Source organism: Fundulus heteroclitus, chromosome 18, assembly GCF_011125445.2.
Source record: "Fundulus heteroclitus isolate FHET01 chromosome 18, MU-UCD_Fhet_4.1, whole genome shotgun sequence".
NCBI lineage: Eukaryota > Metazoa > Chordata > Actinopteri > Cyprinodontiformes > Fundulidae > Fundulus > Fundulus heteroclitus.
Window position 1 is genome coordinate 9,258,944 of NC_046378.1, and position 21,448 is coordinate 9,280,391.

Below are 21,448 nucleotides of genomic sequence, written 5' to 3' on the forward strand. Positions count from 1 at the left end.
TGACTGGTATTACCGAATAGTCTGGCTAGAGCACAGGTCTGCAACCTGCGGCTCTAGAGCCGCAAGTGGTTCTTTGGACCTTTCACATTGGCTTTTAATAACTCTGGCTAAAGATCATAAAGTACCAAGAGTTTTAAAGAAAAAAATACATGTAACAAATTGAGGTTTTATTTGTTTTTTTTATGGATTATTTGGCATTCAATTTCCGCAGCAGAATTACAAAAGGAAGCAGCAACTATACTTTTGATTTTTTTTTTCTTCATTTTAAAACCTAAAAATATAAATAGTGATCCTTTAAAAATTGCAATATGTTTTCGCTAATAGATATAAAAAATCAGAAGTTGCCTTTTCCCAAAAGGTCATGTAATATTTGTGGCTCCAAACAGATTTTATTTAGCCAGGCTGAAGGCAAAAATGGCTCTCTGGAGTGGAAAGGTTGCAGACCCCTGGGCAAGAGGCGTTAAGGCTGAACTTATTTCACGATAATATGAACTTTACTCTGTTTAGAGCTGGATGTAATGTGGCAATAAGCTCTGTGATTGGGCGACCAGGTTGTCTTTTTTTTTTTTTTTTTTTTTTTTTTTTTTTTTTTTATTGATAATAAAGGGGTTTACAAACAAGCAAAATTAACAATACAAATGAGTAATAAAACAGACAAGACAGTAATGCCAGGGTGTTACATATCAAGCACAAACAAATCGAAAAGCCAATAAATAAATGAAAAATTAACTGAGAAAGATATTAAAGTAGGAGCACAAATCCATTGTCTTAATGGCTTTTCTATTTTTTGAATATTCGAGAGATCTAATATATTGTTTGAATTCCTCTCTAAAGGCTGCAAAGCGAGGTTTCTGATTTGAAAATTTAGATTTATGTATATGATATTTGGCAACAAATAAAATTAGATTGATAATATAAAAATGTTTAGTTTTATTAGTGGGATAAGAGAAGAATCCAAACAACACATTTATATAGTTAAGAGAAAAGCCATCAAGAATTGTTTGGGAAATAAATGTACAAATATCTTGCCAGAAAATACATGAGAAATTACATGACCAGAATAAATGACAGAGATCTTCTTCATGGAGTTGGCAGAATGAACAGTTTGTGTCAATGTCTTTTTTGTATCGTTGCAGGAAAAATTTACAGGGATAAAAACGATGGATAATCTTAAAAGATACTTCTTTGATCTTATTAATAATCAAATATTTAGATGGAAGACACCAGATTTTTCCCCAGTCCAGGTTGGAGGCAAAGTTATTCCAATACGAAATAGCATTTGGAGCAGAGACAATGTCCTTCTGGAATAAGGCACGTATATCACGGTTGTTCTTTTGTTTTATAGTAGAAAAACAGATTTGACCAACATTAGTGTTAGCAGGGTCCAGATCCGGTGGAGTCAGAACAGAAGTTCTAGAAGATTTAAAAAGCATTATGACACCAGACGGGATGGCATCAAAAACAAGTGCATATTCTTTAGGAGGTATGGGGAGACCAAACTTTTCTAGAAGTTCAGAATATGACATTAAGACTCCATCGGGACTGAAAAGCTGCTGAACTAAAATGATTCCATGTTCGAACCAATTTTCCAAGAACAAAGATTTATGTTTGTACAGAATGTCTCCATTGTTCCAAATATGATAGCGATGGGGCGAAAAATTGTGTTTGTAAATTAGAGACCAGGACAGAAGCATTTGTTTGTGGAAATTAGATAACTTTATAGGGAGTTTTTCAATGTTGTAGTTGCAAAGAAGAATAAATTTAAGGCCACCAAGTTTTGAGAATAAATAGTTTGGTATAAAATTCCAGATTGAGGATGAATTTTTAAGAAACTGTTTAATCCAATTTATTTTGAATGTATTGTTTAAGGTCGAAAAATCAAGAAAATTGAGGCCACCAAGTTCCAATGAGTTCATTAAAACTGATTTCCTGATATAATGAATTCTATTTTTCCATACAAATCTGTAAAGCATTTTATCAATGATGTCAGATGTTTGTTTATTTACAGAAAGAGACAAAGCTGGATAAGTTAAACGGGAGATACCTTCTGCTTTTGCTAATAAAATTCTTCCTTGAATTGATAAATCTCTTTGGAGCCAAGAATTGAGTTTCTTTTGTACATTTTCTATAATAGGGTTAAAATTCAGAGCATTTCTAGAGATTTGATCTTTGTTGATCTTTATGCCGAGATAGGTGACAGAGTCTTTTACAGGAATATTATAGATGGAGGATGTGTTACAATTTTTAAGGGCTAAAAGTTCACATTTACCAATGTTAAGGTAGAGTCCAGACGCTCTATAAAATTTCTCAACTGTATTAATTGCTAAAGAAACCTGAGAAGCATCTTTTAAGAATAAAGTGGTATCGTCAGCTAATTGACTAATTATAATCTCTTTTTCAGCAATAGTGATACCTTTCAAGTGGTTGAGTTTAATGAAATCTGTAAGTAATTGAGAGCAGATCAAAAAGAGGTATGGGGACACCGGGCAACCTTGCCTCACTCCTCGCTTAAGATCGAATCTGGGAGAGGTACCAGTATGATAACCTGACAACAGCCAGCTGTATGTCTCGCTCCGCCTAGCTCCACTCACATACATCTGGGACACGGCTGATTGAAAGTGATTTCCCCAACCAAATTTTTGGTCTGGCCAATCAGGACGCAGGGCGGGTGTTTCATGGATGTGACGTAGTGGAGAAGCCACCGTGAGATTCCAACAACAATGGCGGCTCGCATCGAGGAAGCAAGCGTTAGCATTGATGCTGCTATTTCTTCCGTGTTGTCCAATCTACCTAATATTGTTTCATTAAAAGAACATCAGAGAACGCCTCTGAAGGCTTTTGTTGGTGGAAACCATGTTTTTGCCCTTCCCCCGACCGGATTTGGCAAGTTTTGTTTTCCGGGACGCGGACGCGCCTCGGAGCGGTTAGCGGTTAGCGCGAATCATGTTAGGAGGCCTTTAGTCCTCAACGCGGTCGGCCCGGGATCGACTCTGACCCGCGGCGCTTTGCCGCCTGTATCCCCCCTCCTCCTGTCAGCTCACTGTCAATAAAAGGTGTGCCACTACAGTGTTTCCCGCAGCAATTTCCCCCGCGAGTCGGGGGAGTCACCCCCCCCCCCCCCCCCCCCCCCCCCCCCCCCGGGGGGGGGGGGGGGGGGGGGGGGGGGGGGTGGATGACTTTTTCTCCGCGGAGCGGGGGGGTGGACGACACGTTTTCCGCGGCCGCCTCGCCAAGATAGCGCTGCGGGAAACCCTGCACTAGAGCCGCAAACACATAAAAAAAAAAAAAAAAAGTTTTTTTTGGCGTCGGTCTCATCAGCGTCACGGGTTAGCTTCGGTGTGAGTGGTTGAAATAGCACGTCGATAAAGATGACAGACAAGTGGCTTATCCAATCATATGCAAGGAGTTTTGATAAGGCCCAGCCTTCAGTAAAGGCAATGCCTATGGCGGTGTCCCAGATGTATGTGAGTGGAGCTAGGCGGAGCGATACATACAGCTGGCTGTTGTCAGGTTACCAGTATGAAGCTTGATTGAACAATTAGCATTTTTATACAAGGTTTTGATTGCTGCACAAAAGTAAGGGCCAAAACCAAATTTCTCTAATGTTTTGAAAATAAAATTATGTTCAATGGTGTCAAAAGCTTTACGGAAATCTAAAAATAATATAAGGCTGTCATCATGACACAAATCTGCATAGTCAATCAGATCCAACACTAGCCTGATGTTGTTAGCTATATGTCTTTGTGTCATGAAACCATTTTGAGTTTCATCAATTATAAAGTTAAGAGCACTTTTCATCCTCATCGCAAAAATTCGAGCTAGTATTTTATAGTCATTGTTAAGAAGGCAGATCGGACGCCAGTTATCGATCAGAAGGGGGTCTTTTTTAGGTTTAGGAATTAAAGTCAGAAGGCCTTGACACAGAGTAGGAGGAAGGGTTTGGTTATGGATGCTTTCTGCAAACAGCCGGTGGAGGAACGGGGCCAGTTGATCTGCAAAGGTGATGTAAAACTCTGAAGTTAGGCCATCAACTCCTGGAGATTTATTGAGTTTTAGATGCTTGATGGCAGACAGGACTTCAGCAGGAGAAAGGGGACTATCACATATATCTCTTTGGTCATCATTAATTGATTTAGTTTCAGTAAGATATGTAAAGAAAGTTTCAGATTCAGATTTATTGTATTGTGATTCATACAACTCACTGTAAAAAGTGGAGCAATACTTTGCTATTGTTTTGGGATCATCAGTGATAAAGTTGTTAATGTTAAGTTTTTGAATTGAGTTGAATTGACCACGGGTTTTTTCTAATTGAAAGAAATATGCAGTGTTTTGTTCCCCTTTCTCCAGCCATTTTCCCCTCGATCTCACAAAGGCCCCCTCTGCTTTCCTTCTGTATATTTCATTTAATTTGTTCTGTTGAATGGTTAAATCCTTTAAATCATTTTCAGATAAATTTTCAGGTAAGTTTTGAGTAATTGCAGTTATTCTGGATATTACATTTGTTTCTTCATCTTTCCTGGATTTAGATAGAGAAGCACCAAATTCTCTGAAATATTGTGAAACCTCAAATTTAAGGAGTTCCCAATTTCTAGTGAAATTGTTATCAATTAAGGCCTTTTTCCAGAAATGGTTTATTAATGAATTTACTTTATTAATTATTAATTCATTTGTTAAGATAGAATTGTTAAGTTTCCAATAATAACTTTTGAATGTGGGAGAAATGTGAGGACTGAGTGAGGCAATCAATGATATTGCTTTATGATCGGTTAAAGGTGTTATTAATATTCTAGGATTAACGTTATTCTTATCCAAGTAATCAGAAACTAACCAGTAATCTATGCGAGACATTAACGTGCGATTCTTATTAGACCAGGTATAATCTCTAGAACTTGGATTTTTGACTCTCCATATATCTATGAGATTAAATTTTTTTATAAAGGAGGACAAGTTAACAGAAGAAGTATTATTAACATTCGGAGGCCATCGGTCTAAGGAGCTATTCAAAGCAATGTTGAAATCCCCTCCCATTAAAATCAGAGCATTTGGGTATTTTGATAACCAGTGTAGAAAACTAGATTCTAATCCATCAAGTAAGAAATCATTTTCAGGTTTTGAATTATATCCATATATATTGGCAAGAAGGATAATGCTGTTGTTGACATTCAGGATTAATATTATATAGTGGCCATTAGGATCACTTTCTGAGTGTAGAACAGAACCATTAAATTTGTTTTTTAAAATAGTGACCCCTGCTGACCTTTCTGAACCATGAGAAAACCATAAATCATTTCCCCATTGAGTTTTCCAAAAGGATGCATCATTTCTTACACTATGTGATTCTTGAAAAAAACAAAAATCTGACTTTTGTTGTTTTGCAAATAAAAATAAAGCTTTTCTTTTAACATTTTCTCTTAAACCCCTGGCATTTAATGAGAAGATTGAAAGGGACAATATAGGAGAAGTGAACACAGAAAACAATCTTCAGATCCCGAATGGTGGGATTTAAACCATGAACTGATTGGAGCTGAAGTGACTCAGCATGTCAAAACATCTAGGAGAAGCCTGCAGTTTGGAGCGACCAGGTTGTCTGTACATGGAAATTGCCCGTCCAAAACGTACAGGCTACGGAAGCCGCACCTGTAACCGGAAAACAAGACTGACCTTCACAATAAAACGCACGGTTTTGGTAATTGTTTATTATTACTATAAAACAACATATCTGTTCACATCATTTAAACGAAAGATTGTTTCAATTTGATAATAAATGAAAAAAAAAATCCAATATAAACGTAAGCCATGCTATTCAGATCTGTAGCGTCCAGGTAGAGTTTTATTTTGAAATTCCTTTCCGGAAACGTGCAGGACTCATGTCCGGCTTGACCTGAGCGCTGATATTCCTGCAGGTGAACGAGCGTTATGCCAGTTGAACTTGTTCAGGAGTCGCTACGATGTCATTTAAAGCGTTTAACTGCTAGGCAACCATTAGACAGTTGTGTTTCGAGTGCACTTCCCGGATATAATGTATGAAATGGATCGATAGCAGCTCTGGAGTCAGCTTTATATTATAGCCTAGCACGGAAAGGGAGCTGCTGAAGTGGAGCAGCGGTAGGACAGGTTTAGGGCTGTTGTTGTTTTTCTTTTATATAAGCCTAGCCGAGTTCTGGTTCGATCAACGGGAGGGTTTGTTCTCCCGCATGCCGACATGGAGTCGTTTGGATGCGTTTCCAATATTCTCGGATGCTCCGCTGGCTTTGCTCTGGCTGGGCTTGTGTTCACTGCCTACAAACTGGGCTTAATTTACCAGTTGTTGCACAAGGTAGGTGGTTAAAGATCAACAGTCGCTTCTAAACGGAAGACATGTCATGATTCCCCCCCATCCCTTTACTTTCTGTGCTTTGCACTGCCCCCCAGTGTGTGAAAACATGCAGCAACACGGGCAGTCCTCCCTCCCATGACGTCTGTAAAGCTGTCCCAGGTGTAAAGGTGAGCCTGGGCTGCAGGCATGTAAACTGCGGTCGGCTCACAAAGGCCGGCTCAGGAGGCTGGTTGTCAGCGGGATGCTGCACAAAGCAACGGGGCAGCACGCCGCTGCAGGCCTGGGCCATAAAAGCCGCCGTTGTCAAAGGGACACTGGTGTAACTGGTGACTTTAGGAAGGCTTTGTTGTGTCACAGGGGACAGCTGTTTATATAAAGTGTAGTTTTTTTTTTTTTTTTTATGTTTACTCCCTTTATGGTTCTGTTACATCAGGGATGCATTGTTAGCTGTTAGATTATTATAAAAGGGGCCTCGCAAAAGTATCCATGCTCCTTAAACTTTGTCATATTTAAGGCGTATTACAACCAGCTTGTTGTGCACCTAATATTACCTTTTTTCTAGTAATTTTCCCTCCAAAAAATTGGTTCATGGCTGTTGTAGACTAAAGAAAATAACTTATTGGCCATGGAGGAGTACATTTTTACAAAAAAAAAAACCTGACATGTTGAGATTGTGGAAAAAAAGAAATATTTCCCATAAATGATGGCAAACAATTTGCTACATAAAGCAGTTTTTTTTTTTTTTGCTACATAAAACAAGTATATATATCTGACATTGTGAAGTCAGACGTTTGGCTCATTATTTGGATTATCTCGCGGGTCGCGACCCCCACTTTGGGAACCCCTGATCTAAACCATCCCGTTGTCACTCTGGCTGTGAGGCGGAAAGGTAAACCTCCGCCTCAGTCTCGGGTGTCTCGCAGCCTTATGACGTGTATTCTTCCAGTCAGACTCGTCTGTCCCTGCTGAAGAAAAGCATCCCTGCGGCATGATGCTGGCGAAAAGTTCTCCATTCAAATTTTTTATATCCGGAGCAGTATAAAAAAACACCTCAAGTGTTTGCAGCATTCCCTGCGTGGTTTGTAGCAAACATCAAACAGCGCTTCTCAGGAGGTTTCATCAAATGACGCGTTCCATAAAGGCCGGATCCGTGGAGGGCACGACAAATGCTCTTCCTGTCCCGAAAACAAAGTCTCGCTCCAATATCTTTCTGGAGTTCCCTTTGCTTTGATTGCAGCATGCCTTTCCTGTGTCATAGTTTTCCTTTTGCAATTTGACAACATTTTAAATTGTTTCCCATCCAAAGTTGCGTCAAATGTTTTGTCCAGATCTCATCCAGGGATGACGTGAGAGTCGGACCATTGCGCTATTACCTCTCCAGCGCATCCTTAGGGTTCTGAATTGGGTTAAGGTCAGGCCAGTCCATGATTCAAAATGACGCATCGTGTTCCTCCAACCACTGCTGCACAATTTGAGCCCGATGAATCCTGGCTTTGTCGTCTCAGAAGATGCCCTAACCTGCTCATCCAGAACATTTAGTGAATGCAGCAAGGGCAGCATCCTCCGATCACAGAACCTCCTTAGTTGTCCTCACTGGCTTGTACGGTGTGCACCAGGCACGATGGGGGCGTCACTTCATACGCACCACTCCTCTCACCCTGATGATGCCATGGCGCTGATACAGGGTGGAGCTGGACTTACCGGACATTTTTCCATTGCTCCAGATTCAGATCCAGATTTTGGAGATTTTTTTTTTCTTTCTCCAAACAGCCTCAGCTATCAGAAGTTCTGCTAACGCTACACAGCTGTTTAGGCTTTAATTTGCGTCTGTGGAAATGCTCTTACTTTCATTATTCAACCTTACCACGAGGCTTGCTGTGTTTTTTTTTTTTTTTTTTTTTTTTTTTTTTAACAAATGTTTCCATAATAGCCCGTCACAATCATTCAAGCTTTCTCCACAAAGATGAGGGCTCCCCGCTCTCTGTCCAGTGTCTGCTAACGCCATGGATGGTTTTAGTAGCTTCAGCAATCTCCTTAGTTGTGCTCTTTGCTCGCTGTGTGCCTTCTGAAACAGGTTGATGTCTTTCCCCCCGATCACGTGGCGTGTCTTTTTGACATGGTTGTCCATGAAATGAAAAGCTACTCACTGCATCAGATGGGTAAAGGTCATAATGGCTGACGAGGCGTCCATGATCAGAAATGACTGGAGGTCCATTCATTTCTGATCATGGACGCCAGGAAGGGCATTGTCCCGCTCATACCATGGTCACGATAATACGAACTTAAATAAATATTAGATCAGTTATTAATACTTTACTGTTTAAATCGTAACTTTTTCACAAGAAGCGGAGAGAACTTGATACGTCGTCGTGACACGTTGCCGAGGTAACCAGCGTCAACTGTCTTGCCGTGAGGTAAACGGCTAACGTTTGAGCCAGCGCAATCATTTAGAACAGTCTGCAGCCAATCAGAATCGAGTATTCAACCAGACCGTGGCGTAAGGTAAAACGACAGCCGGTGGATGGGTTACGCTGAGCTTTGGCTTTCCTCAGTTCCTCCAGAGTTATAAAAAAAAAAAAAACACTCCTGACTGCTTCCCTTTTTAACGCTCACCTTGCCTGGTCTCACCGTTTAGGTGGTCAGCCACGGCTTTCTAGCCGGGCCGTCCTCTTTTCCCTCTTAGATGATGGCTTGAAGCGATTCAAAGCTTGGGATATTGTTCTATAAACTACCCTGGTTTTAGAAGGTGATCCTGACCGGTCTGCCGTGTTCTTTGATCTCCATAAAGCTGTTTGTTCTCTAGAAAGCCTCTGAGGCCGTCATGGAACGGCTGGATGCAGAGATCACATCTCACGCTGGCAAATCAAGGGACTTCTGAAGTCAGTCGGCTTCACTGGATTTTATTTAGGGGTGTCATAGTAAAGGGGCAGAATACAAATAACCCCTTAAGATTTTTAGTTGTGAAAGAAATAATCAAGCTGTCCTGCCACTTCAGTTATGCGTCTTGCGTTGGTTTACGACGCACAGTTGAGGTCTGCGGTCCCGAATGAGACGAGATGGTAAGACGTTTATGGGTGTGAATATTTCAGGAGAGCGTTTTCATTGGTTTCTGTGTTTCCCTGTCGACTGAATCCAGACCGAAACGCAGAGCCCCCGGCATGGAGGGGAGAGCGTGGCAGAGGTCCTGCGCGCGCACGGAGTCAAGTTTCTGTTCACGCTGGTCGGCGGGCACATCTCCCCCATCCTCGTGGCCTGCGAGAAGGTGGGCATCCGCGTCGTGGACACCAGACACGAAGCCACGGCCGTCTTCGCCGCGGACGCTGTGGCGAGGCTCTCAGGTACCGACTCCCGCGCTCTACGCGGACAGAAGAGGAGTTAATGTTTGACCTCGGGGTTGGTTAGCACACGCTAGGGTTGTCAAAAGTATCGATACTCTAAAAAGTATCGATACTAAAATGTTGTATCCGGATACAATACTCATTTTCAAAAGTATCGATGCCGCGGGGTGGGGTGTTTTTTGCCAAGTCCCCCAGAAGCTGGGGACTTGGCAAAAAAAATCTGCAAACAGCAAAGCAAATTTAGGTCAGTGCTACCACCAGTGGCACCAAAACAGTCATTCATCTAGAGTGCAGAATAGAGGAAAATGCACTTTCTGAACACTGTGTGATTGAATAATTCTGTGCACTTTTCAGTTTCAGACTTTTTTTGTAACAGGTGCAGCTGCTGAGAATACAGCATTTCTTTTTGTTTAACTGTTTTGGCTAGTGTCAATGTGTTGTAAAGCATAGCCAAGGAAGGAACACTTCTTTTTAATCAGGCCTGCTTAATATTGTGCACAGCATACAACCTCAAAATATTGTTATTATTGTTTACTGTATTTATTAATTTATTTGTATTTTATTTATTAATAAAAATATTTCTGTTCAATTTTGGGGTCTTTGTTTTTATCTTTGTGGTATCGAAAATGGTATTGAGTATCGAATATTTTCCTGAGTATCGGTATCGAGTTGAAAACTTTAGTATCGTGACAACCCTAGCACATGCATAGCTGTAGGGACTGCGTGCTCTGCAGCCCGGTTAGGGCGTGCCTTTGTTTTGGGCTGCGCCTCGTCAAACAGGCGGCGCTAACAGGAACGCCGACGTCCGGTTCAGATTTGGGCACGGCTTTGCTTGAACCTTAGGAACTGCTTTCTTTGGAAAAAAAACAAAAAAAACCCTCATCACGTGTTTTCTGCTGCCGTCTGTCCCCAGGTACTGTCGGCGTAGCCGCGGTGACGGCTGGCCCGGGCCTCACCAACACGGTGACAGCGGTGAAAAATGCTCAGATGGCTGAATCTCCACTGCTGCTTCTGGGAGGAGCTGCTGGAACGTTGCTGCAGGTACATCAGCGGCCTCCTCCTGGCCGCCCACGGCTTCACGTTCACAGTATGGACGTGGCGATACAGATGATTGGGTCCTTACAGGATACTACAATTATTTGAATTTAAGTCGAAGTGAGGAGAAAAGAAAGACAGATTTACCACATTTATAAAGAAAGATGAAGTTATCAGTTTTTTTCAGTTGCTTTGTAGAAGCACATTTAGAAAAAAGTATTGTATAAGTGAGTCATTTAATCATTAAGTTAAAAAAATCATTCAAGTCAAACACAGATACATAGTAACTTAAACCTCTTTATGAATTGTCATCCAAAGATGCCAAACAACACATTCATAACAAGGCTTTGGCAGGGATTCATGTTAAAGTCCGCTGGGGAAGAAATGACAGAGTACCTCAGCGCCTGACTGCCAGACAAGCCAGTCCTAAACCCATGTGAGGAAAATCTACAAAGATCGCTTTCCTGCACCGTCAAATCTTGCGAGGTTTTTTGAGAATGTGAGTCCAGTGCGGCAGCAGAGCGCCTGTAGCGGCTGTGTTCGCCCTTTAGAGACAGAATAGGCTTTCTGCTCAGTGATCTCAAGTTAGAGATGTCCCAGTTTCATTTAACTCATATTGTTGTTCATTTGTCTTGTGAGCCATTGTTTGGTATTAATGCGCAGAAATTCGCAATGTAGCTTTTTTTTTATCCATTTCTCTGGGGTTCCATCTGTTTTTGTGATATTGTTTTTTATTTATATGTTTTTGTGATATTTATATGACTTAGACAACTTTATTTGTCATTTTATTGGTCACTCTGTGCATACAGAACGAAATTTTGTTGCATACAGCTTGTAAAATTGCAGTAAAAATGAAAATTACAGTATCAGGTGCAGCAGGGATTTAAAGGTGAACAGTAGACAATGCAGGAGAAGTAACAGTGTACAGGTGAATGTTTTCTTATGTTTATGTGAATGTTTTCTTATGCTGCGGATTTGTTGCTTTGTGTTTTCTGGCCTCAGTTTAGGTGAAAATTTGTGCTTTAAAGTGGGTAGTTTTGTTAAATAGATTACATTTATTCTGCTCTTGTTGAGCTGCAGTAAAACATTCAGTGGGTATACCGTACATCTGTTCAGCCATCCAAGGTGTCAATTAAAGGGGTATTTAAAGAAATAGTCCTGCCTGCTGAGCTCTAATTGACATAGCTTGTAATTGGCCACGGAATTCTTTATTGATGGGGAACAACATTTTTTTCTCTAAGATGTCTTTCCTCCCTGGTATAGCAATTAAAGAACATCTGCATGCTTCAGGAAAAAACAAACTAGCAGAAGTCCTGTTTTTATAGAAGATCAGTAACCAGCAGCTTCCAACACCTATCACTTTCCTTTCAGAAGCATCAGTGATGTCCCTGGATAACTGCTTTGATCCGTCTTCATCCTTCTTTAATAAATGAGAAGAAGATAACGGCCAGAATAGTTTTTTTAAGCTGATTTAAAAACCTGTGCCTCTATTCACAAAGATTCTCATAGTCCTCTCAGAGAGCTCCTATCTTAGCCTAAAGATTCCTACCTAGGAGTCTTAGCTTAAGAGTGATTTAGGTCGCTGCTAAGAGCGACTCTGAGCAAGCAAAATGACGGTGAGGAGGTGTGGTTGGCCCCATTAATAGGGGTGACGCTGCCTTTTAAGAGCTGTGATTGGTTGATAGTAAAAGGGGGGAAAAAAACACAAATGCGCCCCTAATCAAAGGAGAGAAATCAACTGATTAGACTGGATCAAGAGGAAATTTAGCTATATTAGTTCATTGTCACACCACGTCAAAATGTTTGAACACCTTATTCACGTCATCATTTATTTTGATTTACTTATTATGTTTACCCACTGACATCATCATGCAATACAGGAATATTCTCTCGCCTCTTTTTATATATATTATTTGTAAATTCCTCAGCTTTTTGTTCATGACTATCCAACATTTTCCATATTATTTATTAATCCTCTATAAACGACGTTCGGTCGAGCCGCCTTCAACCCGTCGGGCCGCTGAAACTAATTAATTTCCCCCTATGGGGATGATAAAGTTTCTTATCTACATATTGATAATTGTATGATTGTTAGAGAGGTTTATGTGCTCATTTCCTCCACTGTTTAAATGGTGGATCAGCCAATCAGCTCTCTCCGTTTCCTCCGTCTTCTCTGCTGAAGTCAGTTTTAGGCTCGCTAAAAGTCCTCCTCCTTACATTTTTCACTTTAGGAGCTCTCTGAAGGCCCAGGAAGCTTTGTGAATAACGTTTATCTCACCGAGGTAAAATTCTAAGAAAGATCATAGAATTCTTAAAATTTTAAGAGCCACTTTTACTCTTAGGAATCTTTGTGAATACAGACACAGACCCTTTTTACTGTGCCCTAAGATCTTAGGAAGTATAACTGAGAGAGGTTGTACTTTGTATCAGCCATTGGCTGTAAATATGAAGCGAATGTGCAGATGGAAGACATTACCACAATAAAAGAAGGCAGCACAACAAAACGTCAGTCCGGATTCGTGGGCGGTGCTGGTCTCCGGTGCTGCTTCTAGTTGTTAAAAGGAGCTTTCCTTTACCCGTTTGTGGCCCCAGGGCAGAGGAGCGCTGCAGGACATCGACCAGCTGTCTCTCTTCAGGCCACTTTGCAAGTTCTGTGCCTCCATCCGCACCGTCAGGGAGATCGTGCCTACGCTCAGGAAGGCCCTGGCAGTCGCTCAGTCGGGAACCCCCGGTCCCGTTTTCATCGAGTTCCCCATTGATACGCTGTACCCCTACCACCTGGTGTCCAAAGAGTTCGCTGTCAAGAACCCACCCAAAGGGCTGATGGGAAAAATCGTTTCGTGGTATGTAACGGAGATGCTGTTTGGTTGAATTTTAAAGAGAAGAAAAAACAACTGTCACTTGCGGTTAAAAAACAAACAAGCACTTTTTGAATCTAGGCGGCTAAAATGTATTTCTGATCGTTCAGTTAATGAGTTGCTTGTTTGTAAGGTACCTCAATAACCACCTCATGAACCTTTTTGCTGGAGCCTGGGAGACCAGGGATGTTTCCCCACTTCCTGTTCACGTCCCTCAAGCCACAGATGATCAGGTAAACCAAGCTTCCAGCGTTACGTCAATGTTTTGACCAGGGGCGGTTCTAGATATGGGCCAACAGGGGCCAGTGCCCCTGTACTAAAAACAGACATGATATTAAACACATTTCTTAGAATAATATGCTGACCAAGATACCATAACTGGTTGGTCACTTGGACCAGTTGTATTTTTTACCTTCACAGTTTGACTCTAACAATAATTAAAAAATTAAGCTGTTTCACGCTTAGCTTCAGCCGTATTGAGATAGGATCAGGGGTCTGCAACCGGCAGAGCCACAATTGACTCTTTGGCTCACTTAATATACTAAACGATGAAATATTGACCTGTTCAGTGTTTTTCCCAATCTTTTGTTCTGTGCCCCCATGAAAAAAACACTGGCCCCACCCTGGCCAACCTGCTAAATTTGGTGTAGAGCCAAATTTAACTCTGGGAGTTGGTTTTGACCATGTCGTAGTTTTCAGTAAATATATAACTAGATGCCATCATGGCATGGCGCAGATTCCTTTGCATGTCTTGCTTCTCCTCAGGTACAAAGGTGCATAGAGCTGGTAAGTCGAGCTAAGAAACCAGTCATTCTTCTTGGGAGCCAAGCCACGCTGCCTCCAACGCCTGCAGAAGACATCAGGTGAGGGACAATGTTTTTCTTTCAAACGTTAGGATTAAAAAAATGTCATTTTGGGCTCCACAGAGTCGTGTGATGCGTGGCAAATATGTTTGTTTCATAGGAAGGCTCTGGAGGATCTGGGTATCCCCTGCTTTCTCGGAGGCATGTCCCGTGGCATGCTGGGTAAAGACAGCCCCATCCACATTCGACAGAACAGGCGGGATGCTCTGAAGGACGCTGACTTGGTTCTCCTAGCAGGTCGGAGGCTCCGCTTTCAGCATAAAGTTCATATTTTTAATGGAGGCCTTTCAGAGGCCGAAGCTGGACAGAGTCGAAGCAAACGTTGATGGAGCTAAAAACACAATATTGACACTTAAAGGTGGAGCCAGAGCTGCGGTGCAATGGTTCGGACCAAAACCCAAGTAGGATTATGTGACAAAACGAGGAAATTGCATTTCACTGGTGGTCTCCATCCGGTCTGGCAGAGATCTTAGATATTTCGCAAGAGAAATGGGCAAAATTGTCTCTAGATGTGCAAAGTTAGTAGAGACATGCGCTAAAAAGACTTGCAGGTGTAACAGCAGGATTACATGGTTTCACAAATGGGGCTGAGTACTAACACACACCACTTTTCATGTTTTTACTTGTAAACAATAGCTGATAACCATTCTTCCTGTAGCTTCAGCTTTACAATGACATGATGCCACCATTAACGTATGTTGAGGTCTGCGGTTGCAATGGGACAAAGTATCCACATTTTCTAGGAGCAAGAGATGAACACGGTGCTGTTGTATTCAAAACCGCATTGTCAGACTAGTTGTTTTGTTTATTCATTTTTTTTTATTTTTTTTTATAGGCACCGTATGCGACTTCCGACTGAGCTATGGCAGAGTTCTCAACAGGAGGAGCAAGATCATTGCTGTCAACAGAGACAAGTCACAGCTGCTGAAAAACTCAGACATGTTCTGGAAGCCAACCGTAGCCATTCAGGGTACGTTTTGAACAACACCCTCAGCATTAAAGTACCATCTCACTTTTAATCCTAAATTGGCTCATTCAGGAGATCATCAGGGTCCCTACCTGGTCGTTAAGGGTCTAGAAAATGGAATTTGCTTTTGTTATTTTCCGGGTCTGGAGAAGTATGGAAATACGAAAACTAAGCGTGAATACAAAGCTTAGATTCCTCGTCCCATTATCTAAAGCATAAAGAGCTGAATTTAGAAAAAAATAAATAAATCAAAGTCAACAAAAAGAGTGAGATGGCTCCAGACAACACTGCTGAAGTGACAATTGTGCTGTTTTTATCATTTACGTAAACAGATTAACAGATGGTAAAACATTTTGCATAAATGTCTAGATTTTGTAAAAACTGTTTAAAGAAATTGAGACATTTGAGGTTGACTCTGACGTGTGTGTGTGTGTGTGTGTGTGTGTGTGTGTGTGTGTGTGTGTGTGTGTGTGTGTGTGTGTGTGTGTGTGTGTGTGTGTGTGTGTGTGTGTGTGTGTGTGTGTGTGTGTGTGTGTGTGTGTATTTTTCTTAGGAGACGCTGGATCATTCATTGTGCGTCTGTCCAAGGGGCTAAAGGGCCATCGCTGTCCCGAGGAATGGCCTCAGAGCCTCAAAGCCGGAGATTCCACCAAAGAAAGCGCAAACAGGTGGGCGGCGGTGGCGGACCTCTGCGCCGTCCACGCAAAGACGGCAAACCTGCGCCGTTGCTACAAAGTCATCACTCACCCTGTTTTCAACTTCAGGGCCAAAGCTAACGAGAAGACGGAGCACCACCTAAACCCTTTAAAGGTCCTGCACTGTGTGGACGAGCTAATGGCCGAGGACAGCATCATCGTGGCGGACGGGGGAGACTTTGTGGGAAGTGCCGCTTATATAATGAGACCAAGAGGACCTCTGCGTTGGTTGGATCCAGGTAGTTCACAAGCAGCGTGCCGATTAAACCGGGTGACCCACGGTTTTGATTTGATCCAGAAAACCTGCAAAAGCAGAAGACGGAACAATAAACTGTTGCAGTTAATTAATGGGATGTCTAGAGCTGTGCTACAAAATGTCTTAATCCCAGTGGTCTGTGTTCCCACAGGAGCCTTTGGGACTCTGGGAGTTGGAGGAGGTTTCGCTTTGGGAGCAAAGCTTTGCCGCCCTGAATCTGAGGTATAGTGCTTATTATTGATGTGCCATTTACCCGATTAGCTTTCTCTTTTCGACCCTAATCCGAAGTCCTGTTGCTTTTTGGTGACGTGCAGGTGTGGATAGTCTATGGAGACGGCTCCCTGGGCTACAGCGTCGCGGAGTACGACACGTTTACCCGGCACAAGGTAAAAGACGTGAATCCTCGACTCGCATCCGCACGCACGCAGCCCGTTTACTCGCCTGAAAGGAGAAACGGGCGATGCATTTTGCAGAAGTATGGCAGCGTAACCCGACACACGTGTCGAAAAGGCCAAACAGGAGTGTCGGCTCACACAGTTCAGGATTTATTATCATCCACGTGTTTGATTGTAGATGCACGGGTCCGAGTTTTTTTTGGCCGACTTCTACTTTTCTGTTAGAACTTTGCCTTAAAGAAAATTTAAGACCCACGTTGAAAATATTTATTGTGGCCTTCCTGCTAAGAGAGCATTTGCTCTGAAACTTTGGCTTTTATAAATACTTTACAACAGATGAAATGACTGGAGTTCACATTTTAAGCTGTTAGCCTATAATATTAGCAGTTAGTGAATTTTATGGGTAGTATCGCTTAACCGCGGTCTCAGCGTGTGTTCGCTAGAGAGCGTATACAGATCCTTACTGTAGGGGAGATTTCCAAAAGGCTGCCAACATTTCCAAGCTCAGCGTGTTTCATAGCATTCAGAGGTTCAGCCACGCTCCGCCTTCCCGTTATCCGCTGGAAGCCTCTCTGTGGTTGTGGAAAGTACAGTTTTGAGCGGCTGCTTAGATCTCCGTTCTTCCTCCGACTGCAAACTCCCCACTGGTACCGATAACAGCCACCCGAGTCTTCTTCACCTGGCATCAGCATCCGTGCCCAAGCGTGCTGTTGGGCATGGATGCTGGTGAATCTTTTGCTTTGATTGTGGAAATTTCACTTCGACGTCCTCACATCCTCCGTGTCTTCATCAAAGTCAAACGTGAACACGGCATCAAGGCTCATGATTAGAAACAGCCTGAAACGTACGTACTGGGATTATTGGAGATGCGGTTAAGTAACATTACAAGCCTGTTGGTGAGAACATAGAAGGGTGGAGCTTATTATGTGGTTCTTTTAATCTTCTGCATACATTGATTTCTCATTGATTTAAACTTTGTAATGTTTTTTTTTTTTTTTTTACTCTGTGGTATTTGATTTGTTCGACTTGAGAAATGTTGGGTGTGGTGAGCTCTAGCCGCTTGTTTCTAAATACTGGCCTTAATGCTGCCTTCACAGTTGCCTCTGACAGAGCCACAGCTGAAGCCAAAACATTAGTCGGCATTAGTTGGCTACGTTCAACCTGCAGGTCTTGACGCTCAGTTCCGATTTATTTTTTTTGCTGAAATCTGATTTATTTATTTATTTTTAGCCGGCAGTTCATGCTGTTATTAAATGCGACCGCCATCATACTGCTGTCTGAACGGTTTAAGGCCGCAAAGCGACCCGCATGCGCCGCTAACAGAAGGAGGCGTCACAGAGCGGCGCACCGTTTGCGGAAGTAATGGTGAATGTAATTGTTTCTAGGAGTGTTCAATAAAGTTTTGTTTAAAAAAAGAAAAGAAAACGCAGATACCGGCCGGCATCTCTGCTTGTTATTGTTATAAAGCTGTTGAGCAACGGGAGCCGACAATATTAAGGCCACATCATAGCAAGATGAAGTGAGGTTAGAAGACAGCAGCACAGCTATCGGCGCTCTTCTAAGGAGAGCTAGCTGCTGCTGCATGTGGATGTGTAGTGAGAGATAGGAGAGTGACAGGAGAGACGGATAAAATGAGACACGGCCGTCCAGACAGCGGACGCTTTGAGAAAAAATCTGAGTACCACATATGGAAGTGGCAGAAATCAGATTTTTTGTGGGGTGAAAAGATCACACTGCCATGAAAAAGTCGGATATGGGTCGCATTTCTTTGCAGCATGAACGCAGCCTATGTGAAGTTTGCGCAAAAATAAAATCTGAAGACTGTTAAGTGATCTCCTGCCCCATTCCCCATCCTCAAAGTTTGATTCCCTCAGCACCTTTTTTTTTTTTCCCTGTCGATTTTACTGGAAGACGTGCAGAAAATCCTCATTTCAAGGTAGAACTTAACACATGGTGTGTTCATTGATCAGATAAAAATAAGATTTTTGAGTTTCCAACCTGGCGAGCATCAGTCAAAGCCAAAATCCTCTGATTCCGATCAGCAGCCGATTTTCTCAGTGCATCTCTGGTTTGCATAGATGGGAACGTACCGCTACGCTGACCGGCCGTTACATTAAAGTTCAGCATAAACGTGAAGACTAACACTAACGCTCATGTTTTAATGACCTCTGCTTGGCTACATATAATCCACTTGATCTTGCTCTCCAGACACCTGTCATATCCGTGGTTGGAAACGATGCGTGTTGGAGTCAGATATCCAGAGAGCAGGTCCCCATCCTCGGCAGTAACGTGGCTTGTGGCCTCGCTTTTACAGGTACGCGTTTGGCCACAGCTGTGACCATGTCCTTTATATTCGCCATTTTATTTTGTTTTTATATTTATATATTGGTAGGCAACAGCTAAATGTATCTTTCTATTTTTTGCAGACTATCACACAGTGGCAGATGGTTATGGCGGTAAGGGCTACCTTGTCGGACGGGAAAACGAGGACCAGCTAAGGGACATCATCCAGCAGGCTCAAAGGGATGCAAGGGAGGGCAAGGCTACGCTTCTCAATGTTTTGATAGGGAAGACCAATTTCAGGGAAGGCTCCATCTCTGTGTAGAGCCTCTCTGTATCCAAAGCACTCGCCTATTCTTTGTCTTTTAACTTTGGCTTCCTATGCCTTTTTTTTTTGTCAGTTCCACGAGGGATTTCAACCGATAACATATTTAATTCTGAAGTGCACTAATTCAGCCATGCCTGCTTCAAAGCTTTAATAATCCTTTTTAGATCTTAAAGCAATATTTTACCTTTTTCGACAATTTGACCCAGTAGTTCCAATAACGATCATTTCCCTTTACCTTATAAATATTATTATTATTATTATTATTATTAATAATAATAATAATAATAATAATAATAATAATAATAATAATAATAATAATAATAATAATAATACTAAGACACTCCAGAGTAGAAATGAAGCACCTGTTGTTCATTATGCTGCCTTCAGGGTCATGTCGTGACTTCAGAAAGCGAATGCTGCATTTTAAAAAGGGAAGTGGTGAATATTCTGAAATGTTTGCTCTATTATGATATGCCCAGCTAGATTATGGATCTTTAAACCACCCATTGCAGGTTTGCAATTAAACTAGCTATGAGGATTACTTGTGTGTGAGAGCACTGACTTGAAGTGACCAGTATGCCTTTTTTTTTTTTTTTTTCCTACTGTTTTGGACTTGAACACTTGGCCTTTTTTGGATCCGTGGTATCTTTGAGCTAAGAACCTTCAGTCTGAGTAAATGCTTTTGGGGGGAAAAAATAAATCGAACTAGAAATGTTTCCGGGAATGTCGCCTGACGGATGATTTGCCTTTCAGTGCTTGATTGTATCTTCATATACATTACTATATGTATAGTTTTGAAAATGATTCAGAGGATCTGCTGAGAAATTAAAGAAATGTTTAATACTGACCATTTTGAAATGTGTTTTTCTTATTTTCTTATTTTTTTTCTTTTAAATGTGGCCACAAACGAGAAGGATTTTTTTTTTCTGGCACCGAGGTAGGGAAAACCTTTGGGTCATTTAGCTTCATAATGCAGTTATGATTTTGTTTGGTACTTAAAAGTATGTTAACGTGGAAGCCAGAAATACCACACTTTTTAAAGTTGATTTGTCTTAAATTCAGGAAAACCATTTAATAGAAATTGGGTGTAGCAGGACAGCTGTTCCTTGATCCTCTTGCTATGTGGGGCATCATGTGTAGAGTATAAAGGCTTACTCAGACCAGACCATCCATCTCCTGCTTACAGCAATAGCTGGATAATAAGATGTCAATTGCCAAATGGGTGTGTGCATATTTTTATGCCGTCTCTTATGTTTAATTCAAATAAAGACATAGAAGTGAGAAAATATTCTAAGTGATCTTGTATGATAGATTTTTTTCTTCTTTCAAAAGGGTCTTTGAAAATGGGGCTTTCACACTACTACGATCAACCTTCTGGCTGCAGTATATGTTTCCAACAGCAGGTGGCAGCCTAGCAGTGTCTGTTCCTTTTTTTGTTTGTTTTTGTTTTGTTTTGCCGGAGCTTGATATGCTGACGTGGTCCTGTTAATAAAATCAAACGACTGTGTGACTTTTTTTTTTTTTTTTAACGAGGAAAATATCCCAATTGGAATATTAACCTGATGTTATTGGTCATGTAGAATCAGACTTTTAAACGTGTTCACCGCCTGCATGTAATGATGTAAGAGGTTGTGTCACAGCCATGTGAGGTTTAGTCTCCTGCTACGTTCAAATGTGTATTTTCTAAACATTCTGACTTTAAATTATTTTTTTTATCTTGTTTTGCAGTTAAATAAAAGACGGATGCGTTATATGTAGGTCTTAAAAACTCGAAAAGACATAACAAAATAATTTCATATTGTTCAGGAAATTATTGCATCACACAGAGAGTCATTGGGTGCCGAACAGAGCTCGAGTTAGCTGAAATATTGTACCTTGCGAAGTTGACGGTGCATTAAATATCGTTATTCATTTTTACGGTTGCGTTCAGGTGAGTGTTACGGCTGCGCAGCGCAGATTTCCTACAGCACGTGAGGGCGTCATGAAAACCCGCTGCGCATTACCGTCCTCGAGCGCCGGTGTAGCGTGAACAGTCAGCCGGCCGTCCGCCACCAGACAGCAGAGCTGCGAGCGGCTATGAGACTGAACCGAGAAAACATTCATTACAGACGTTTTAT

At 41.7% G+C, this 21,448-nt stretch overlaps 1 protein-coding gene across 1 annotated transcript; it reads left to right on the forward strand.

Annotated features, from left to right (window-relative positions):
- The first annotated feature begins 5,871 nt into the window (after positions 1-5,871).
- ilvbl (ilvB (bacterial acetolactate synthase)-like) lies at positions 5,872-20,179 on the forward strand. The gene is made up of 14 exons (XM_036150185.1): positions 5,872-6,316; positions 9,453-9,654; positions 10,568-10,695; positions 13,282-13,532; positions 13,681-13,780; positions 14,313-14,410; positions 14,511-14,647; positions 15,246-15,380; positions 15,931-16,045; positions 16,142-16,311; positions 16,480-16,550; positions 16,643-16,714; positions 18,932-19,037; positions 19,150-20,179. Exons 1-14 carry the CDS (start codon positions 6,203-6,205, stop codon positions 19,326-19,328), a joined length of 1,878 nt encoding a protein of 625 aa, XP_036006078.1. The 5' UTR covers positions 5,872-6,202; the 3' UTR covers positions 19,329-20,179.
- Positions 20,180-21,448: the final 1,269 nt, after the last annotated feature.

Bases quoted from the DNA above. Each gene is read 5' to 3' on its own strand.
- ilvbl (XM_036150185.1), top strand. From the start codon at position 6,203: ATGGAGTCGTTTGGATGCGTTTCCAATATTCTCGGATGCTCCGCTGGC. The intron at 13,781-14,312 runs GTAAACCAAGCT...GCTTCTCCTCAG, and splicing joins CTCAAGCCACAGATGATCAG to GTACAAAGGTGCATAGAGCT. The intron at 14,411-14,510 runs GTGAGGGACAAT...TTTGTTTCATAG, and splicing joins ACGCCTGCAGAAGACATCAG to GAAGGCTCTGGAGGATCTGG.